Below are 17,362 nucleotides of genomic sequence, written 5' to 3' on the forward strand. Positions count from 1 at the left end.
TCTTGGGAGCAAAAGCAAACAAATGTGTGTGATGAATTCCACCTCCACCTCATTTCTGGGTCTGGGGATTTCCTGAACTTGATGATTATCTGGTAAATCCCAATCAGGATTTGCTTTCTGGGCATTTATTCAAGCTGTTCTCGGGTCTCTGCATCCCCAGTCCTGCTAGTCACCTGTAAACGAGCAGGCTGGCTGGCTGGACCTGGCTTGGAGCAGGCAGCCTCCATCATCCACCCTCCCCAGGTTCCTGTGAGCTCATCCTGCTCCACTTTGTTCCCTGCAAGTCTCTGGCGTGCCCGGACAGCCCGGCTGTCCCCAGCCAGCCCCGCGGTGGGGCGGGACGGGCAGCAGGGTGGGCAGGAGCTGCAGGGTGTGTGATCCCCCCAGGAGGGTGGGCAGGAGCTGCAGGGTTTGTGATCCCCCAGGAGGGTGGGCAGGAGCTGTAAGGGTGTGTGATCCCCCCAGCAAGGTGGGCAGGAGCTGCAGGGCTGTTGGATCTCCCCAGCAGGGTGGGCAGGAGCTGCAGGGTGTGTGATCCCCCCAGCAGGGTGAGGGGCTCTCCGGGGGTGCTGTGCCCGCCAGTGCCCCTGTCCCGCTGGGGCCGGGCTCCCTGCGCTGCCTGGGCTGGGCTCTGCCGTGACTCACGGCCGCTCTTCCTGTTGGGAGTGACTCAGGTGGGGCAGCGATAAAAAACGCCCCAAAAAAAGGCACGGAGCTGGCAGCGGGTGCGGAGCCCGCCGGGACGGGCCCTGCTGCTGCTGCTGCTGTGGGCACCGGCCATGGCCCAGCGCTGGCTGCTGCCCCTGGCCTGCCTGGCCCTGCTGCCCGCGGCCCGCGGCGCACACCGGGGACAAGGTGAGGCCGGGGATGGGGATGGGGCTCTGGGGCGGCCCTTCCTGCCCTGCTCCCGCCGCTGATCGGCTCGGAGCTCCCCGTGCTGGAGATGGCCGGGAGCTGGAATCTGGCTGGGGCATCCTGCTAGGGCACGCTTCCCCTCCTGCCTTGGGCATTGGTACTGGATCTGAAGGTGCTTCTTAGCTTTCCTTCGAGGTTAGTTTTCCTCCGCCATAAATAATTGTGTCAGTTTCTGTCAGTTTTGTCACTGGCATCGCCTTTCAATAACTCATTTGTATGCAGTTACCCTCCTGCTGTCGGTGTAGAGCTTTGCTCCCAGGGTGGGATGCGGGTGTGAGCGCAAGCATCCCCCAGGCAGTGGCTGATCTGCTGGAAGCAAATCCTTCCCCGAGCCTGGGGTAGAACATCCAGAATCCAGTTTGCTGTAATAACGAGGCGGTGTTTGGATGTTGTGCGAGTCCGTGGAACTCACAAAGTCCCACAGTCCTGCTGCATCCTAAGAGAGACAGGAGTCTCCTGCAGTTCACAGCTTTAAAAATCCAGCAGATCCTGTGGCACATGCAAAGCTCATGGAGTGCAGAGTGTCACGGAGGGAGATTTAAACCTGTTCAGCCCAGTGGTAATTCAGCTATCCGAATTTCAGTTTCATTGGCCTGTAGTCTGGAGATGGGTATGTTTGGCCAAAATCAGGGTTTTGCATATATTTTGTAAATATTGTGTGATTTTGTAAATACTGAATGATTTAATTTCTTTTTCACCCCAGTACTGATGTTCTGAAATAAGCTTTCTGGGCTTGAAGTTAAATTTTATCATTTTTAAGTTTGGTGCAATGGGAAGTAAGTGCTGAATAAGTGTTTTGGTTTGGGTTTTTTTCAAAAGAAAAAAAATCTGTTTTGCTGTACACGCTACTTGGGTTAATTATTACATCACCCTAATTGCATCTATGTTTTAAAATACTGATATCAATTCTTCCTCTGCTCCTTCCTGGCAGTGTGTGGGAAAGTGCTGCTTTCCCAGGGACTCTTGAACCCGTTTCTGTGTGTATGTAAAGCCAGTGGCTGGTGACAGCTGTGGTTTTATGGTGCAGCATAAAAATTCGAGTGGGTTCAGTGGTGTAACTGAGTGCCCTGATGGAGCCCCAGGCAGGTGTTCCTGCAGGGAGAAGCTGTGAAGGTGGGCACTAGGGACAGCCAGCCCTGGAGCAGCAGATGGCACAGCCTCGGGGTCACTGTCCCAGGAGCACAGAGCAGGGAATGGCTCTGTTGACATGGAGCCTTCACTGCACGCAGAGCTCTGTCCTTCTGATGGAGGGAGGGGTCTTTGCAGGCTGGCTCATCTGTACAGGGCTGTCAGATCCTCACAGACCCAGGGCCATCCTCATTGACTGGTTTTGTGAATTTAAAGAGACAGTTTAGGAAACCTGAAGCTGCCTGTCTTCTTCTCCAAGGCTTTCTGATGTCAGAATTTATCTGAGCACAGCCATCAAGCACTTTTCATGCTTTCTTCTTGGGAGGGAGCTGGGGGAATGACATCCTTCTAGAGGTGTGCCATGGATCTCCTGCATCCTGACATAGCACTGAAGAAATCCAGCTGCAAAACTTTTCCTCCGAGGGAACCTGTTCTTTTTCATGGATGATCTCAGAGCAGAGCCTTGGGGCACCTGGATAGAGAAGTGATCCTCTCCTCAGCTGGTCCTCATCCTCCAGCAGCTCCTTCCTGCTCCATCTTGTTATCAATTCCAGTGCCTTGCTCTTGGTAAGGATTAGCCTGCCTGAGCTGCTGGGTTTCTGGGAGAACACCAGGAGCAGGCACTCCAGTGCAGTGGTGGCACTAAACCTGCCACAGTGCCATAAATGGCTTTGAATCAGCAAGACAGGAATTTGTTCCAGGGCTGGAGAGCTGGTTCCTGACATGCTGCAGCAGCAGAGAAACACTCCAAGAAAGGTTTTCCTTCCCTGGGGGAATGGTGCTCATGCCTGTAATTTAGCAAGCCAGTAAATCCTCTGGATTGCGTAGGGTGATGCATGGGTGGAGTTCAACTCAAAGATCCTTATTTGTCCTTCCAACTTGAGATCTAGCTGGAGTGTAGAGGGATGGGGAGTGGGATCAGCCCAAGTGGGATCTTTCTGCTGTGAAGGTGAGCACAAAGACTTGAAGAAAGTCTCACAGTGCTGCTCTCCCTTGGTCCTTTGCATTGTGTGTGCCCTTTGGTCACTGGTGGTGCTCTCTGAGGCTGGAGTTGCTTTCCCAAGCCCTAGAGGCAGGAATTGTGTGCCCACAGGTCCCCTCCCCGCAGGCTGGGCTGGCAGAAGATCTCCTGAGCTCGGTCCCGGGCTCCTGCAGCCAGTCTGGGAGGGAAGAGCTGTGCTTGCCGGAGCTGGAGAAGCCTCTCTCGCTGTTTGCAGGCGCATGAGGTCAGCTCTCCCTTGGCAGAGGCTCCCGAGTGCCTCCCTTGGAATGCGGCGCCGATGGGTGTGTGGGAGGGCGGCGCCCAGGTGTGAGCGAGGAGCAGGAGGCTGTGCCTGGCCCCAGGAATCACAGTGCAGAGCACAGGGACGTTGTGCCCGGGGACTGAGCTGTGCCAGGACGGAGCTGGGAAGGAGGAGGAGGCTCAGTGTGTACCGGTACAAGGCACTATCTGTATCCATGCAGCAGGATTCTGCCCTTTTTGGGCTGTCTCCCCCTCCTGTGCTCTCAGAGGTGACCTGGGCAGGGGTTGGGGAGCTGGGAATGGCCTTTCCTCTCCCAAGCAGTGAGCAGAGCTCCTCAGAGGGAGGTGGAGGCTTCCATGGCAGCATCAGGGTGGTTTAGAGCAGTTCCTCAGCAGGCTCTGTGCCCCTGAGGACCTGGCTTTTCCCTTGGGATGTTTCTTGCTCCTGCCTGTCTTTGCCAGCCATTCTCTCGGCTGTGCCTGCTCTCCCCAGTGATCCTGAGGAGCGTGTCTGGAGTAAAGGTCCTCAGGATTAAATGTTCCAGTTCTGGCCACGGAAGGACTGCCAAGGAGGTGCAAGGTGGCTTCAAGGGAGCAGCTGGACAAGGCAGTGGGGTGCTGGGGCAGGCACATCTGGTGAGATGCCTGAGGCTGATGTCCAGAGGGATGATCTGTCTTGGCTGTAGAGGAATGCAGAATCTCACGCCTGTTCCTCCTGCCACCCCCCCCATGCAGCAGTGTGGGCAGCTGCAGCTTTTCTTCACAGTGAGGGGTCCGATACTTCCAAACCTTTTTTGTTAATCTCCCTCGTGGCTGGCACACTTCCACCAAGCTCTTTGGATCACAGACCACTCCCCATCACCCTGCACTGCAGACCTAGCTGTGGGGGGACCTGGTGGAAGTTGGTTGAGCTTTTCCTACTCAACTCACTCCTGGTCAGGTGAAACAAAGAATAACCTTAGGAAACTTTTCCTTTACCCCAAAGTCTCCAGCTTTTCTCAGGACAAGACTGGGTTTTTTTTTTTAAACTCTATGCTTATTCAATGTCCTGGTTGTGTTGCAAGACCCATGGAAGAATGGAGAGCAGCCCTGGAAGTGCTGTTGTATGGATTTTGGCTGCTTGGCTTGGGTTTGTCCATCCTCAGCAGTGAAATGGGGCATTCCTCCCCCGTGTGGGGATGTGGACACGGGTGGCACTGGGGTGGTGATGGACACAGCATGGGGACAAGCATAGAGATGTGGGGCAGCAGCTCGCTGTGGCAGGGCAGGAAGGGGAGGTTTGCAGCACCTGCACCCTGCTCCTCAGGGTGGGACTGCTGCACCACCTGAGACGTGTCTCTGCTCTCCTCTCCGCAGTGTGTGACTGCAACGGGATGTCCAGGCAGTGCATCTTTGACTGGCAGCTCCTGCGGGACACGGGGAACGGCTTCCGCTGCCTGGGCTGCCAGGGCCACACGGAGGGTGTGCGCTGTGAGCGCTGCCAGCAGGGCTTCTACCGACAGCACGGGGGGCTCTGCTGCCTGCCCTGCCTCTGCCACCCCTGGGGTACGTGCACAGCCCTGCCTGGGCTCTGGCGCTCAGGGCACCCCCCTGGGCAGGGCAGGCTCTGAGCCCCTGCCTACCAGAGCACAGGTTTCAAGACCCACCTGCCCTCTGGAGTAATCACAAACTCACAGAGTGGTGTGGGTTGGAAGGTGCCCGTGCCAGCCTCTCCCTCCTGTCTCTCTGCAGGTTCCCTTGGCCCACAGTGTGACAGTGATGGCCGGTGCAGCTGCAAGCCTGGAGTGATGGGGGACAAGTGTGACCAGTGCCAGCCGGGCTTTGAGTCCCTGTCCGAGGCAGGCTGCAGGAGGAGCGGGCAGTGAGTGCTGCCACCATCGGTGCCATGGGGCAGAGGGAGGGCCAGCCTCCAGAGCTCTCCTGAGGCCTGTGCTGGCTGAGAACAGCCCTGCAGGGGGAGCAGGGCTCGTTTCATGGACAACCTTAAGCCAACCATGCTAGGAGAGAGTGGGCTTGAGAGAGGCTGGACCTCCCTGCCAACCTGTAGGGCTTGGTGTCCTGCTAGACCATCAGAATCTGAACTTAGCCACTCTCTGAGGTGATGGCTTCATTATCCAGATAATGCCCAACAAGCTACAGCCCTGTAAAACAAAACCTGCCCGTAGTGGTGCTGCCTCATGTTGGTGCTACTCACAAGGAGATGTGTATGCAAAAACCAACCCCTTCCTTTTCATGAAGCCCTGTTTAAACACCTTTAGAAATGTTTCTTATTTGACTTCCTCAGCTGTGTCCTCTTCTTCCTCACCTCAGCCTGCCATTGTTCCTTTGGGGCTGGTGGCAGGCAAAGGGTGTCGGGCTGCCTGCAGTCCTGGCCAGGCCTCCTGCCTAAGCCTCCCCGGGGTGCTGCTGCTTGCTGGAGCTCAGCCAAGCTCTATTAAACTCAGCCAGGGTTTATTAAGCTCAGTGGAGCTTCACTTTGAGCTTGTCTGTGAGTCTGATGCTCTGGGATGCCCTGGAGCAGTAGCAATGGGCACTGGCTCAACCTGGCACCCACAGAGCAGCAGATTCTGGAAAGAGGTGGCTGTGCAGCTTATTTCCCCACTTCTTGCACGGGAATGGTATCTGGGAGGGTTCTCTGCTGTCTCGTGTGGCAGCAGGAAGCACTGGCTCCCAGGCCAAGCTGGAATGCCAGGTAGAGGTTGGTGCTGTGCCTTTGCAGGAGCCTGCAGTGTGAGTGTGACCCGGCGGGCAGCGTGGGTGGCTGTCACTCCGACCACTGTGTCTGCAAGGAGAGCGTCACTGGGGAGCTCTGCCAGAGGTGAGGGGCAGGAGCACGTGCTGGACACTGCCTGGCACTGCCTCCTTCTCTCTGCAGTGACTTCCCAAGTCCACCAAGTCTTAGAATGGTTGGGGTTGGAAAGGATGTTAGAGCTCACCTCATTCCACCCTCTGCCATGGGCTGGGACACCTTCCACTACCCAGGGTTTCTCCAAGCCCCATTCAGCTTGGCTTTGAGCACTTCCAGGGATGGGGCAGCTGCAGCTTCTCTGGGCAACCTGGGCCAGTCCCTCAGCACCCTCACAGGACAATTTTTTCCCAGTATCCAATCTAGCCCTGTCCTCTCTCTGGTCAAAGCCATTTCATGTGCCCATCTCACCAGCCCAGTGATGACCTTAAACCCTGCTGATGGCTGTATTGCATCACAGGGATGGTTGTGTTGGCCAGTAAGAGGAGAAAACCACTTGAACATTGTCACCTTCTTGCATTTTCCCAGGTGCAAGCGACATTTCTACAACCTGGATGCCAGGAACCCTGCAGGCTGCTCCCCCTGTTTCTGCTACGGGCACTCGGACACGTGTGTCAGTGCGGACACCCACAGCGTCCACAACATCACCTCCACCTTCCAGCAAGGTGAAGCCCGAGCAGGACGTCCCCATGGCTCCTGGGCCATCCCTTGTGTGTTTGCCGTCCCTGCTCTTCAGTGGGCTGGAGGAACCATGTGCTTCCCAGCCCTGCTGGAAGTCAGCCTTGGGCTGTGCTTGGTCCTTGGGTGCTCATCCAACCTGCCTGTGGCTGCAGCAACCTTGCTGTGATGGGATGGCTTGGTCACAGGCAGAAGTATAGTCCAAGGGTTGAGGGGAACAGAGGATTTCTTCATTATGTCTTTCCTGCCACTTCGAAGGAGGCCTCTGTGCCCAGCCAGGCTGATTTACAGATGTGTGGGCACAGGGATAACTGTGCTGCCCCCTCAGAGGTCGGGGTGGGAAGCTGGAGAGTTTTGATAAGACACAGCTCAAGAAAGTTGCTGGAATCCTGGAAACACTTTCCCTGTCCACACTGACTGCTCCTTGTTTGTGCTCCAGGTGCTGAGGGCTGGCGAGGGGTCCATGAGAGCGGCTCCCCAGCCCAGCTCCAGTGGTCCCCACGCCACCAGGATGCCTTCATAGCTGCAAGGACATCAGAGCCAATATACTTCATGGCACCTGGTAGGTGTGGGATCAGTGGTGGCCAGAGCGAACCCTTTGCTTGCTCTGGTCCCATCAACTGAGCCTTTAGGAGGAAGGAAAGATTTTAAGCCTACGATTTTCCCTCTGCAGCAAAATTCCTTGGGAACCAGCAGCTGAGCTATGGTCAGACGCTCTCCTTTGGTTACCGCCTGGACCGAGGGGGCCAGCAGCCATCCCCACACGATGTGGTCCTGGAGGGACACGGCCTGAGAGTCACTGCCCCCTTCCTGCCCCAGGGAGAGGTCCTGCCCTGCGGTGTCAGCCACGTGTACACGTTCAGGTAAAGGGGGAAGCTGGGGTGCTTGGGGCAGGAGGAGCAAGAATGGCTGAGGCTTCAAGGAGGTTCTGGGTTCAGCTGTGGTCCCTTGGTGGTGGCAAATGGCTGCCTGGTTTGGGCTGGGTGCATCTCAGGTGCTTCTGTCCTGGATAAAGAGGTTACTTTGTGAGAGGGGCAGCAGAAAATGTGACTTGAAGTCGGGTTGGGTTCTCAGCTCTGGATCAGTTGCATGCATGGACATCGTTGCCCAAAGCCTTGAGCTCCCAGGCGGCAGATGGGTGAGGGGTGTTGTGTTTTTCGGAAGAGGCATCTCAGTTTTTTGAACCAGTTCCACTTCCCCCCTCTCCCACGGCAGGCTGGACGAGCACCCCAGCAGCAAGTGGAGCCCGAGGCTGAATCACTTTGAATTTCGCAGGCTGCTGGGAAACCTGACAGCCCTCTGGATCCGAGCCACCTTTGGGGAGTACAGTAAGTGCAGAGGGAGCTGACAAGGCTGGCTTCTCCTAGTTGGTGGAGATGGATACACCTTTGCTAGAATTTATTAAAAGATAAAAACAGTAAGTGCTCCAAGGGGGCAGAATTAAATAGCAAAGAGATTGAGCAGGATAGCAACAGATGTGGCTGCTCCACTTGCCCGGGGGCACTGCAGTGGAATGTGCCCCCTGTGCTGGCTGTGGGGCCGGGCGGGTGGAGCCGCTGTCCCCACGGGTCACTGTCCCTACTCCCCTGCAGGCACCGGCTACCTCGACAATGTCACCCTGGTGTCAGCACAGCCCGTGCCCGGCGTCCCGGCGCCGTGGGTGGAGCGCTGCCAGTGCCCGGTGGGGCACCACGGGCAGTTCTGCCAGAGCTGTGCCCCTGGATACCGCAGAGACAGCCCCAGCCAGGGACCCTTCAGCTCCTGCGTGCCCTGCAACTGCCAGGGGGGAGGAACCTGTGACCCTGACACCGGTAAGAGACACCTGCTGTGCATGTGGGCTGGATGGGAATGCAGGGAGGCTGCCTGTGTCCTGAGAATTGAGCTATGGGGAGCCAAGACCTCTGGGTTCACAGAAATTTCTTCATGGAAGTGTCATTAGGTATTGTAATGGGCTGCCCAGGGAGGTGGTGGAGCCATCATCCCTGGAGATGTCCAGGGAAGGACTTGGACTTGTCACTCAGTGCGCTGGGCTGGTTGACAAGGTGGGGATCTGCCACAGGTTGAACTCAATGGTGTTGGAGGGCTTTTCCAGCCTTAATGAGTCTGTGATTCTGAGATTCTCTCTGTGATCATAAATCTGTGACTTGGGTCTGAAATGTGGGGTCCATCCAAGACAAAACTCCCCAGAGCCTAGAAGCACTGCAATCAGATGCATTTGGAATAAATTGGATGCATGTTGGAGAGAGGAAAACCATCTTCTGCTGCCCAGATAGCAGTATTTCTTCATTGGTGACTTCTTATTTCAAAGTTAAGCATGGCAGTGCCTTAGGCTGGATAGAGCTTGAGTAATCTGGTTTAGTTGAAGAAGTCCTTGCCTGTTGCAGGGAAGTTGGACTAGATGACCTTTAAGGTCCCTTCCAACGCTAACCATTTCATGATTTTATGATGTGCATGATGTGGGCATGCTGGGGATCTGAAGAGATCTCATGGAGTTTGCTGGACCGTGGGAGCTGTTGTTGCTGTGGCTGCAGTGGTGGAGGATGCCCCACCAGGAATGTAAGCAAACTGCTCTGAGCCCTCTCCTTGCTCCTCCAGGTGAATGTTACTCAGGAGATGAACACGTGGGCAATGGTGCCAGCTGCCCCTTTGGCTCCTACCGAGACCCCCAGCAGCCCCACAGCTGCAGGCCCTGCCCCTGTGGGCCCGGCCAGGGCTGCTCCGTGGGGCTGGGTGGTGAGGAGATCATCTGTGACCACTGCCCTCCTGGAGCTGCTGGTAATTCCCTTCTTGCTTCTGCTGTGCCTTTTCATACAGGTGTGCTTGGAGTGGGCAGACCCACGCCATCCTCTCAGCCCAGCTTGTCTGTGACACTGCCCCTCCTGGGGCACTGGGGTGTTTGAGCCCCAAGGGTTGGGTAAACACAGGAAGATCTCTGGGGAAAGTTTTCTTTTAAATGTAACATGCATGGAGAAAGGATGAGTAGGAGAGGGAGGGGAACAAAAAATAAGTAAAAAAAAAAAAGAAATGACTTGTAGAAGGTAATTTGTGGCACGCAGTTTTCAAGAGCATGTGTGGGGCATTGTGTGTTGGCCGTGATGGTGCTGGCAGCAGAGCAGCTGTGGTGCCAGCCGTGATGGGGCTGAACATCCCCATTTCTGTGGGGCACAAGCAGCGAGTCAGCTTCTGCCTCCCAGGCACAAGCATTACCTTCTGCTCATGTCTCCTTGCTCAGGTGCCAATTGTGAGTACTGTGCTGATGGCTACTTTGGGGACCCAGCAGCTTCCCAGCCCTGCCAGCCGTGCCGCTGCAATGGCAACGTGGAGCCCAACGCCGTGGGCAACTGCGACCGCCGCAGCGGAGAGTGCCTCAAGTGCCTCCACAACACCGCTGGCTTCTACTGTGACCACTGCAAGGATGGCTTCTTTGGGAACCCCCTGGCCCCTGACCCTGCTCACAAGTGCAGAGGTGAGACCCAGGTGCTGTCTGAGCTGGGGATGCGGAAGAAAAGCCATGAGTGACTTTGGAGTGGTTTGATGAGAAGGAGGATGCTGGGAAGTGGGAATGGTGAGCAGGAACCAAAGCACAGGGCTGAGTGGTGGGGGGAAAGCAGGGAGAGATGTGCTGTCGGTTGAGGTGGGGCCAGGCCCCCCTGAACCTGTGTCACTCTGACCTGCAGCCTGTGACTGTGACTCGGTTGGTGCCGAGCCCCTGAAGTGCAGGAGTGACGGGAGCTGCATCTGCAAACCTGGCTTTGAGGGTCCCCGCTGTGAAGAGAGTGAGTGCCCAGCTTGCTATGGCCAGGTGAAAGAGCAGGTGAGCATCTGTGCCAGCCCCAGGGCCACTGAGCAGCAAGGAGTGCAGTGATTTGCGCACTCTCAGGGTCTCCTCCTGTTCTCCTCAAGCATCTGTTCCTGGTGCCGGTGAAATGTGAATTCAAGCTTTGGTTTTGTACCTGATTTAACTGATCCTTTGTGTCCCATCCTGAAATGAGCCTTCATTTTGGTCTCTGTCCTCAGGCCTGACTGTGGCCCTGGATTCCCCCTGGCCTTTCCCCATGGGGTTAGTGTGCTGCTGGCTGATGCCTGTCTGTGGTTGCAGGTGGAGCTGTACCTGCAGCAGCTGGCACAGCTGGAGCTGCTCCTGTCAGAGGTGCGAGCTGGAGGTGGGACCAACCAGGAGCTGGAGGGGAGGATGCTGGTGGCTGAGGAGATGCTGAGGACCATCCTTAGGGAAACCCTGAGCCTTCAAGGTACCACCTGCCCACCACCCTGGGATGGGGCCATCTGGGCTGTATCAGGGAGGGTTTGCTGCCTGGACCTTTTTGCACAGCAATGAGTTTCTCTTCAGCCTTTCTCTTTCCTTCCCTCCAGCCTCCGACAGGTCTCTGGAAGGCCGTGTGGTCAGAATGAAGGGACAGGGGTCCAGCTCCCAGAGCCGCTTGGATGAGGTCAAGGCAACAGTGGAGAGCCTGAGGTCTCTGGGCAGGCAGTATGAGAGGCAGGTGCAGGAGACACGGCAGCTGCTGGAGAGAGCCAGGCTGGACCTGGATCGCAGCGGCGCCGCTCTCCTTCGGGTGGTAAGAGCATCCCGTGTGACACGCTCCTGGTTCAGCTCAGGGAGGGAAAAAAATCTACAGAGAAAGCAAGGATTTAAAGAATTACAGATGTTGTTTTGTGAATGTGGGTGTTCTGGTGGTCCTTTCTTTGGGGCCAGGACTTTAAGAGGAGCTGGCAGGAGTCTTTGGGGGCAGTGGAGGTTTAACATGCTGTAGTTGCCTCTTTGACTGCCAGATTGGATGGAGAGCAAGGAAGAGCACTCACACCTCTCTTCCTTCCTCCCTCCGCAGACCATTCCTGCTTCAAGCTTTCCCGGGGGTTCCAGTCAGTTCTTGCTGCTGGCCCAGGAGGCTCTGAGACTGGCCAACAGGTGAGTTGCTCCCACTGTTAGCCAAGAGAGAGGGGAGGAGGACTGATATCCTGCTAGGTGCCCACAAGTTCCTTTTTGGGGGATTCTATTTGACATCTACCAGCTCTGGAACAGGGCAAGATAGAGCTGCTGGGCTGTCTTTGCTGCCCTATAGACTTATCCTCAGCTGCCTTTGAGGATGTAACTGGATTTAAAAGTATCTTTGGGATCAGAGTTTCCCCATGTATATCCAGTTGGAACAGAGAGCTTGTGCTCTTCCCAGTGCTCCTCTCTCCTTGGGAGATGCAGGAGGAACAAGTGAAGTACAGGTCACCTTCACAGACGTGCTTTTTCTCAGGGGGATGAATCAGTGAAGGCAGCAGTACAGGAAGCTGGTGGAGGAAACCTGGGTGGGAACCCTTTGTGACAAGCTCCTTGTGTGCTCTGCAGGCACACTCAGGCAGCCAATGCCATTGACCAGGCTGCCAGGGCTGCACGGGAGGATGCACGGCAGGCGCTGGAGCTGCTGCGCGCGGCCGCCGGCGGAGAAGGCACCGAGGGCTCCCTGCCAGGGCTGCCCAGGAGGTGAGCACCGCCTGCCTTGGCCTCTGTGTCTCTGTATGCACCTGGGAGGGAGCAGGGCATGGCCAAGAATCCAGGCCCCCTTCCTTCCCTGCCTCCCCATCTGAGCTGCAGAATGGGCAGCTGGAGGCAGGGAATTCACTGGCATGTCTGAGGGGTGCAGATGGAGGGTCAGCAGCTCTGTGGAGGGTTTGCTTCCCACCTCACAGCCCTCAATGATCCTGAGGTCCTGCCTGCAGCTGGGCAAAGCATCACCATATGTGTGAACAGGCTTCCAGGGGTGATTTCCACATCTGGTTGAAAATCTGGGCTGGGAGAATTTAAGCCCACGGTGTCTCCTTTGGTCAGACTCGGCCTTTCCAGAGGCCACCACGATGGTGCTGGGACTTGGCACACCATGGGTGGGATGTGAGCAGCAGCCTTGAAGGAAGTTAAGAGGTTAAACAGGGATGTGCAGGAGAAAACATACAATGGTAGGGCAGGGATCAGCAGAGCCACCATGGAGCCTGTGAGGGTTCAGCTGTATGAAACAACCTCTGATTTTGGAGCAGGAGTAAGGAGCCAGCAGATGCCCTGCTCATTGGAGGGGCTGGGATGCAGGGAATGTTTGTAATGGACTTTTTACGTGTGATAAATCTGTGTGGAGCTTTAGGGAACATGAACAAGTCAATGCAGATGGTAGTATTAGTGCTGGGGTGGGAGGCTGGCAGCTTGGCTGGCACCAGGCTCTCCAACCTCACATCTGTACAGGTATGAGGAGCTCAAGTCACTGGTTGGAGGCCTGAAGGCTGATGCTGATGGAATGGCCTCCAAGGCAGACACGGCTTATCAGGGCAGCCTGGTGCTCCTCAGCTCCCTGTCCCGCCTGGCAGAGATGGACATCACCTCCTTTCAGGTGAGGGCTTTGTGCCTGTCAGGCCTGGAGATCTCCTTTGGCTCTTCCTGATGCCCTCCCTGCTTATCCTGCCACCAGCTCAGCCCTTGCCAGGGCTCCATCCCTGTTGGAGAGCCCTAGATAGGCCTCTTCCCACTCTTTCCCCCCTTTGCCTCTGGTTCCTGGTGGGCCCTGGGGAGATGCTGGGGCCTCACTGTGTCTGTGTTTCAGGAGGAAGCCTCGAGGCTGAAGCAGGACTCGGGTGCCCTGCTGGCCCTGGTGGACACGTCCCTGTCGCAGTACCGGGGCCTGCGGGGCCGCGTGGGGCAGTGGGAGCAGGAGGCCAAGGAGCTGCTGCAGGGGCAGGAGGGCCACAGAGCGGTAAGAGGCTGCCCAGTGAGGGCTCATCCCAACCCCAGCAGGAACTGCAGCCTTGGGGGTGCCTGTGGCCCCACCATGTCCTTGCCTGGCTGTCAAAGGCAGCTCTGCCTGCCTGGTGCAGGATTGGGCCCTTCCTTGGGGCTGCAGAGCTCAGTGTGGGCAGGGAGCTGCTGGTGCAGGGTCTCACCTGCATTCTCCTCCATGAAAGGCAGGATGAAGACCTGCTCCTGCAAAGATTAGAGCTAAAATGACTCAGGGTAGAGCTGGAGCTGGTTGAGGAGCACAGGCACAAGCTTCTGATGGCAGATCAGCCTGTGGTGGCCTTGATTAAGGGGCAAGAGCAAGCATTTGGGAACAGACTCTTGGGCCTCTTCCAGCCCAGCTCCTCCCAGACTGCTCTGGGACTGTGTGATGCTCCCATACCACATCCTTCACCTGCCCTTTGTGTCCCTTGGTGCATTGCAGAAGCTGACACAGCTGCTGTCCCGAGCCACCCTTGCCAGGAGCACAGCCCTGCAAGCCGTGAGCACTGGCAATGCCACCTTCTACGAGGTGGAACAGATCCTCAAGAGCCTCAAGGGTAGAATCCCAGAAACCCTTCATTTTCCTTTCCATGTGGGATCTCACAAAGGTACTATGGCTTCATTTCCACATGTGTTTCTTCCAGAGTTCAACCTGCAAGCAGATGACAAGAGGAGGCAAGCCAAAGATGCCATGAGGAGGCTGCCCATTATCAGCAGCATGGTCACCACTGCCAGGGAGAAGACAGACCAAGCCAAGGGGATCGTGGGCAGAGCTGCTTCTGAGTCCAAGGCAGGCAGCAGCGTGGCAGAGGAGGTGAAGGAAATCACCACGGGGATCCAAGAGGTGAGGACAGACCCTGGTGCTATTACTGGCAGAAAAGGATTTGGAAGGGGAAAAACATGGAAGAAGAGGAGATGGTTGGCAACCTCTTGGTGGACCTGATGGGTTGATTTTTGAGCTGAAGTTTCTCTGCAGTGGGTCCTGCAGATACTAGTTTGGCTGTAGGTGATCTCTGAGGCACATTTCTTCCATGAGGATCTCTGTGGCATCTCACTGTACCCACCTTTCAGTGACCAAGGGGACTTTTTTCCTCCTGCAGCCAGAGTCACTGGCAGGCTTGTGATGTCCCAAAATGGTGTTTGTGGGTTCACCTCCCAGATGTGTGCTGTAATTCCCCAGGGATTTGCTGATGTGTGAGGGAGGGATTGAGCCATGAGCATAGAAACATCTCTCTGGAGATGTTGGTGGGAGAGCATGAGGACAGCTTGTGATCTTTTGGATCCCTTGTAGAAGGACCAGTTTCTACCAGTTCCCTATTAATGTGCACCCGGAATGGTTTTGGTTGTGTTCTGCCCTCTAAAAGTGCCTTTTCCTCAACACAACCCCAGGAGATTGCCCGGCTGAGGGAGGAAGCCAACAAGACGGCTGATGGTGTCCTGGCCCTGGAGAAGGCAGTGGCCACCCTGCAGCTGGAGGCCAAGGAAGTGGATGAAGCATTTGAGAGGAAGCTCTCTGAGGCTGAGGCAGATGCTGCTGCCATAGAGAAGGTGGGTCCCCATCTCCCTTGCCTTGTCTCCTCCCCTGTTGATTGTGGGCTTGATTGCACCTTACAGCTCCTGCCTTTCCTCCTGCAGACAGCTCAGGAAGCTCAGAGGGTCCACGATAAGGCTGGCCAGGCAGGGGCAGCTGTGCAGCAGGTGCTGAGTGCCCTGGAGGAGCTGCTGCGGCTCATGAGTAGGTTTTGTGACACCTCTGTAGGGTGTGGCTGGAGACAGGTCCCTGCTGGGGTCTAGGTAGGGCTTTTGGGAGTTTAGTGGGAAGCTAGATTATGTGATGCCTTTGAACAGGCTGGGCAGCAGGGTGGGGATGAAGTATCTGGGAAGATCTAGTCCTCAGCCTCCATTCGTGCTTTCCCATTCCTTGTTTTCCTTCTGTGCCAAAGACCAGCCTGGTGCTGTGGATGAGGATGGCCTGAGGCAGCTTGAGGAGAACTTCAGCAAAGCCCAGAGCAGAAGCAAGCAGCTGAAGAAGGAGATGTCCGAGCTGGAGCAGACGGCTGCCCTGCAGAAGGCCCGGGTGCAGACACTGGAGAGCAGCATCGATGGCATCCTGGCTGATATTAAGAACCTGGAGGATATCCAGAAGAGTCTTCCTCCAGGCTGTTACAACACAAAAGCCATTGAATTGCCCTGAGCCAGCTCTGGAAAGGCTGCAGCACCTGCCAGGCTGAAGGCAGGAGGGCCTCCCCAAACCTGGCAGAACTGGCTGTGTTTTACCCTTAAGATCAGTGTGGCACGTGAAGTTCACAATGTTCCGCTGGCCCTGGAAAATCCCTAAGTTTTCAAAGTGCTCCGTCCCTTGCTCATGGGAGGAAGGAGACTCCTGGTTTGTGAAGGTGCTACTGTCTGAAGAACAGCCCATCCCTACAATATATCTCTGAGTGCAGGGTTAGGTGTCAGCCTGATGAGTTTGCACAGTTTGGACCCTGAAGCTCATAACTGACAGGTTCCCATCACCTGTGGCTGCCCTATGGCACACACAGAAGGACTGGGGTCTCTGTCCATACTTTTGACTTTTGACACTGCCACCACCAGCTCCTGCTCCTGTTCTCCATGGGGTTTTCCTCACCTTTGGCAGTGACAGGGAGCAAGCAGCATGAGAGGCTGCTGGGGGAGATGAGTTCTGAGTTGAGGCTTCATGCAGTGTCTCCTCCCAGGCTGGCAGTCCTCCCCTTGCTGGGGGTGGTGCTGGCATGCTCTGGCTCTTGTGCCTGAGAGCCCCATCCCATTCTGCTGCAGTGCCTGTAACCTGATTCATTAGTTTAAAAATACTGAAGATGTCTTGAATGTGTCTTCACCTCTGATTTGGTGCTGCCTGTCCTTCCCCACTCCCTCATGGGTGCTGTATGTTTATCAGAGGCCACCACCACTACTAAGGTAGCTCTCCACAGGGGTTTCCCACTGTTCACCTTAACAGAGCTTGGATGAGGCAAAGACCACAGTGCTCCCTTCACTGCAGCTCTCACGTGGGTCCAGCTGCATTCTGGGGCACTGCACACTGCTCCCACCTTCCTTCAGATGCCATGCAGGGGAAAAAGTTTCAGGGGAAATAAGTGCCACCAGATGCTGGAAGCTGAAGCTCTGCTGGACCCCTGCCCTGTGTGCTGGTGACAGAGGAGGTCCCAGATGGAGAAGGACACTGGGGACTCACTCACCCCTCCTTATCTCTCTGATAAAGTGGTATCTGATAAAGCACCATCCATGCTTTTGCTTCATGATATACTGAATATTATGTCTGCTTTACACTTTTATTTAAGTGAGATGTATTTTAGGCCCTGGCATGTGTCCCTTCTCCTGTTGTACAGCACAGGGACAGCTATTAGGGAACCTGTTTTTCCATGAACTGGCTTTTTTGAAAGGCAGGTGTAGGCACACTGTGTGTGGTGATTGTGAGTGGGCTGGCCCAGCCTCATCCCCAGTGGGTGCAGCTGTGAGCAGCAGGTGAGCAGCACTGACAGCAATGAGCCATGGAGTGTCCAGGGGCACTGAGCAGCCACCAAAGGGAACAGAGGGCACACAGGGGCAGGGCACCAACAGGAGGGGATAAAAGGCTGGGCTGGAGAACAAGAAGGGTGGATGCTCGCAGCCTGGTGTTCTGTATGGGTTGAAGCTTTCTGAAATTGCATGGTGATACACTGTGTACCATGGCTGTCTCAGCTGCGACAGGTAAGAGGTCAATAAATGATCAATACTCTTGGCTAGATCTTGCTTATCACTTTCTTTTTTCAGGCTTCCTGATTTGGGGGGATTTGGCCATGGGCTATCCCAGCAGTGCAGGCATTTGCTCTCTTGTTCTGACTCAGTCTTGGGGCTGTTTTAAAATCAC

The 17,362-nt window shown here is 55.8% G+C and overlaps 1 protein-coding gene across 1 annotated transcript; it reads left to right on the forward strand.

The window, feature by feature from the left end:
* Nucleotides 1-610: 610 nt before the first annotated feature.
* On the forward strand, nt 611-17,358 carry LAMC2 (laminin subunit gamma 2). Its single transcript, XM_074546284.1, has 23 exons — nt 611-855; nt 4,643-4,831; nt 5,018-5,147; nt 6,006-6,104; nt 6,561-6,697; nt 7,150-7,272; nt 7,384-7,573; nt 7,926-8,038; nt 8,303-8,521; nt 9,306-9,485; nt 9,943-10,176; nt 10,388-10,524; nt 10,810-10,960; nt 11,082-11,287; nt 11,558-11,637; nt 12,067-12,201; nt 12,949-13,093; nt 13,304-13,453; nt 13,919-14,033; nt 14,121-14,320; nt 14,866-15,024; nt 15,112-15,211; nt 15,420-17,358. Exons 1-23 carry the CDS (start codon nt 780-782, stop codon nt 15,668-15,670), a joined length of 3,519 nt encoding a protein of 1,172 aa, XP_074402385.1. The 5' UTR covers nt 611-779; the 3' UTR covers nt 15,671-17,358.
* The last annotated feature ends 4 nt before the right edge of the window (nt 17,359-17,362 follow it).

Source organism: Zonotrichia albicollis, chromosome 8 (genome assembly GCF_047830755.1).
Source record: "Zonotrichia albicollis isolate bZonAlb1 chromosome 8, bZonAlb1.hap1, whole genome shotgun sequence".
Classification (NCBI taxonomy): Eukaryota; Metazoa; Chordata; class Aves; order Passeriformes; family Passerellidae; genus Zonotrichia; species Zonotrichia albicollis.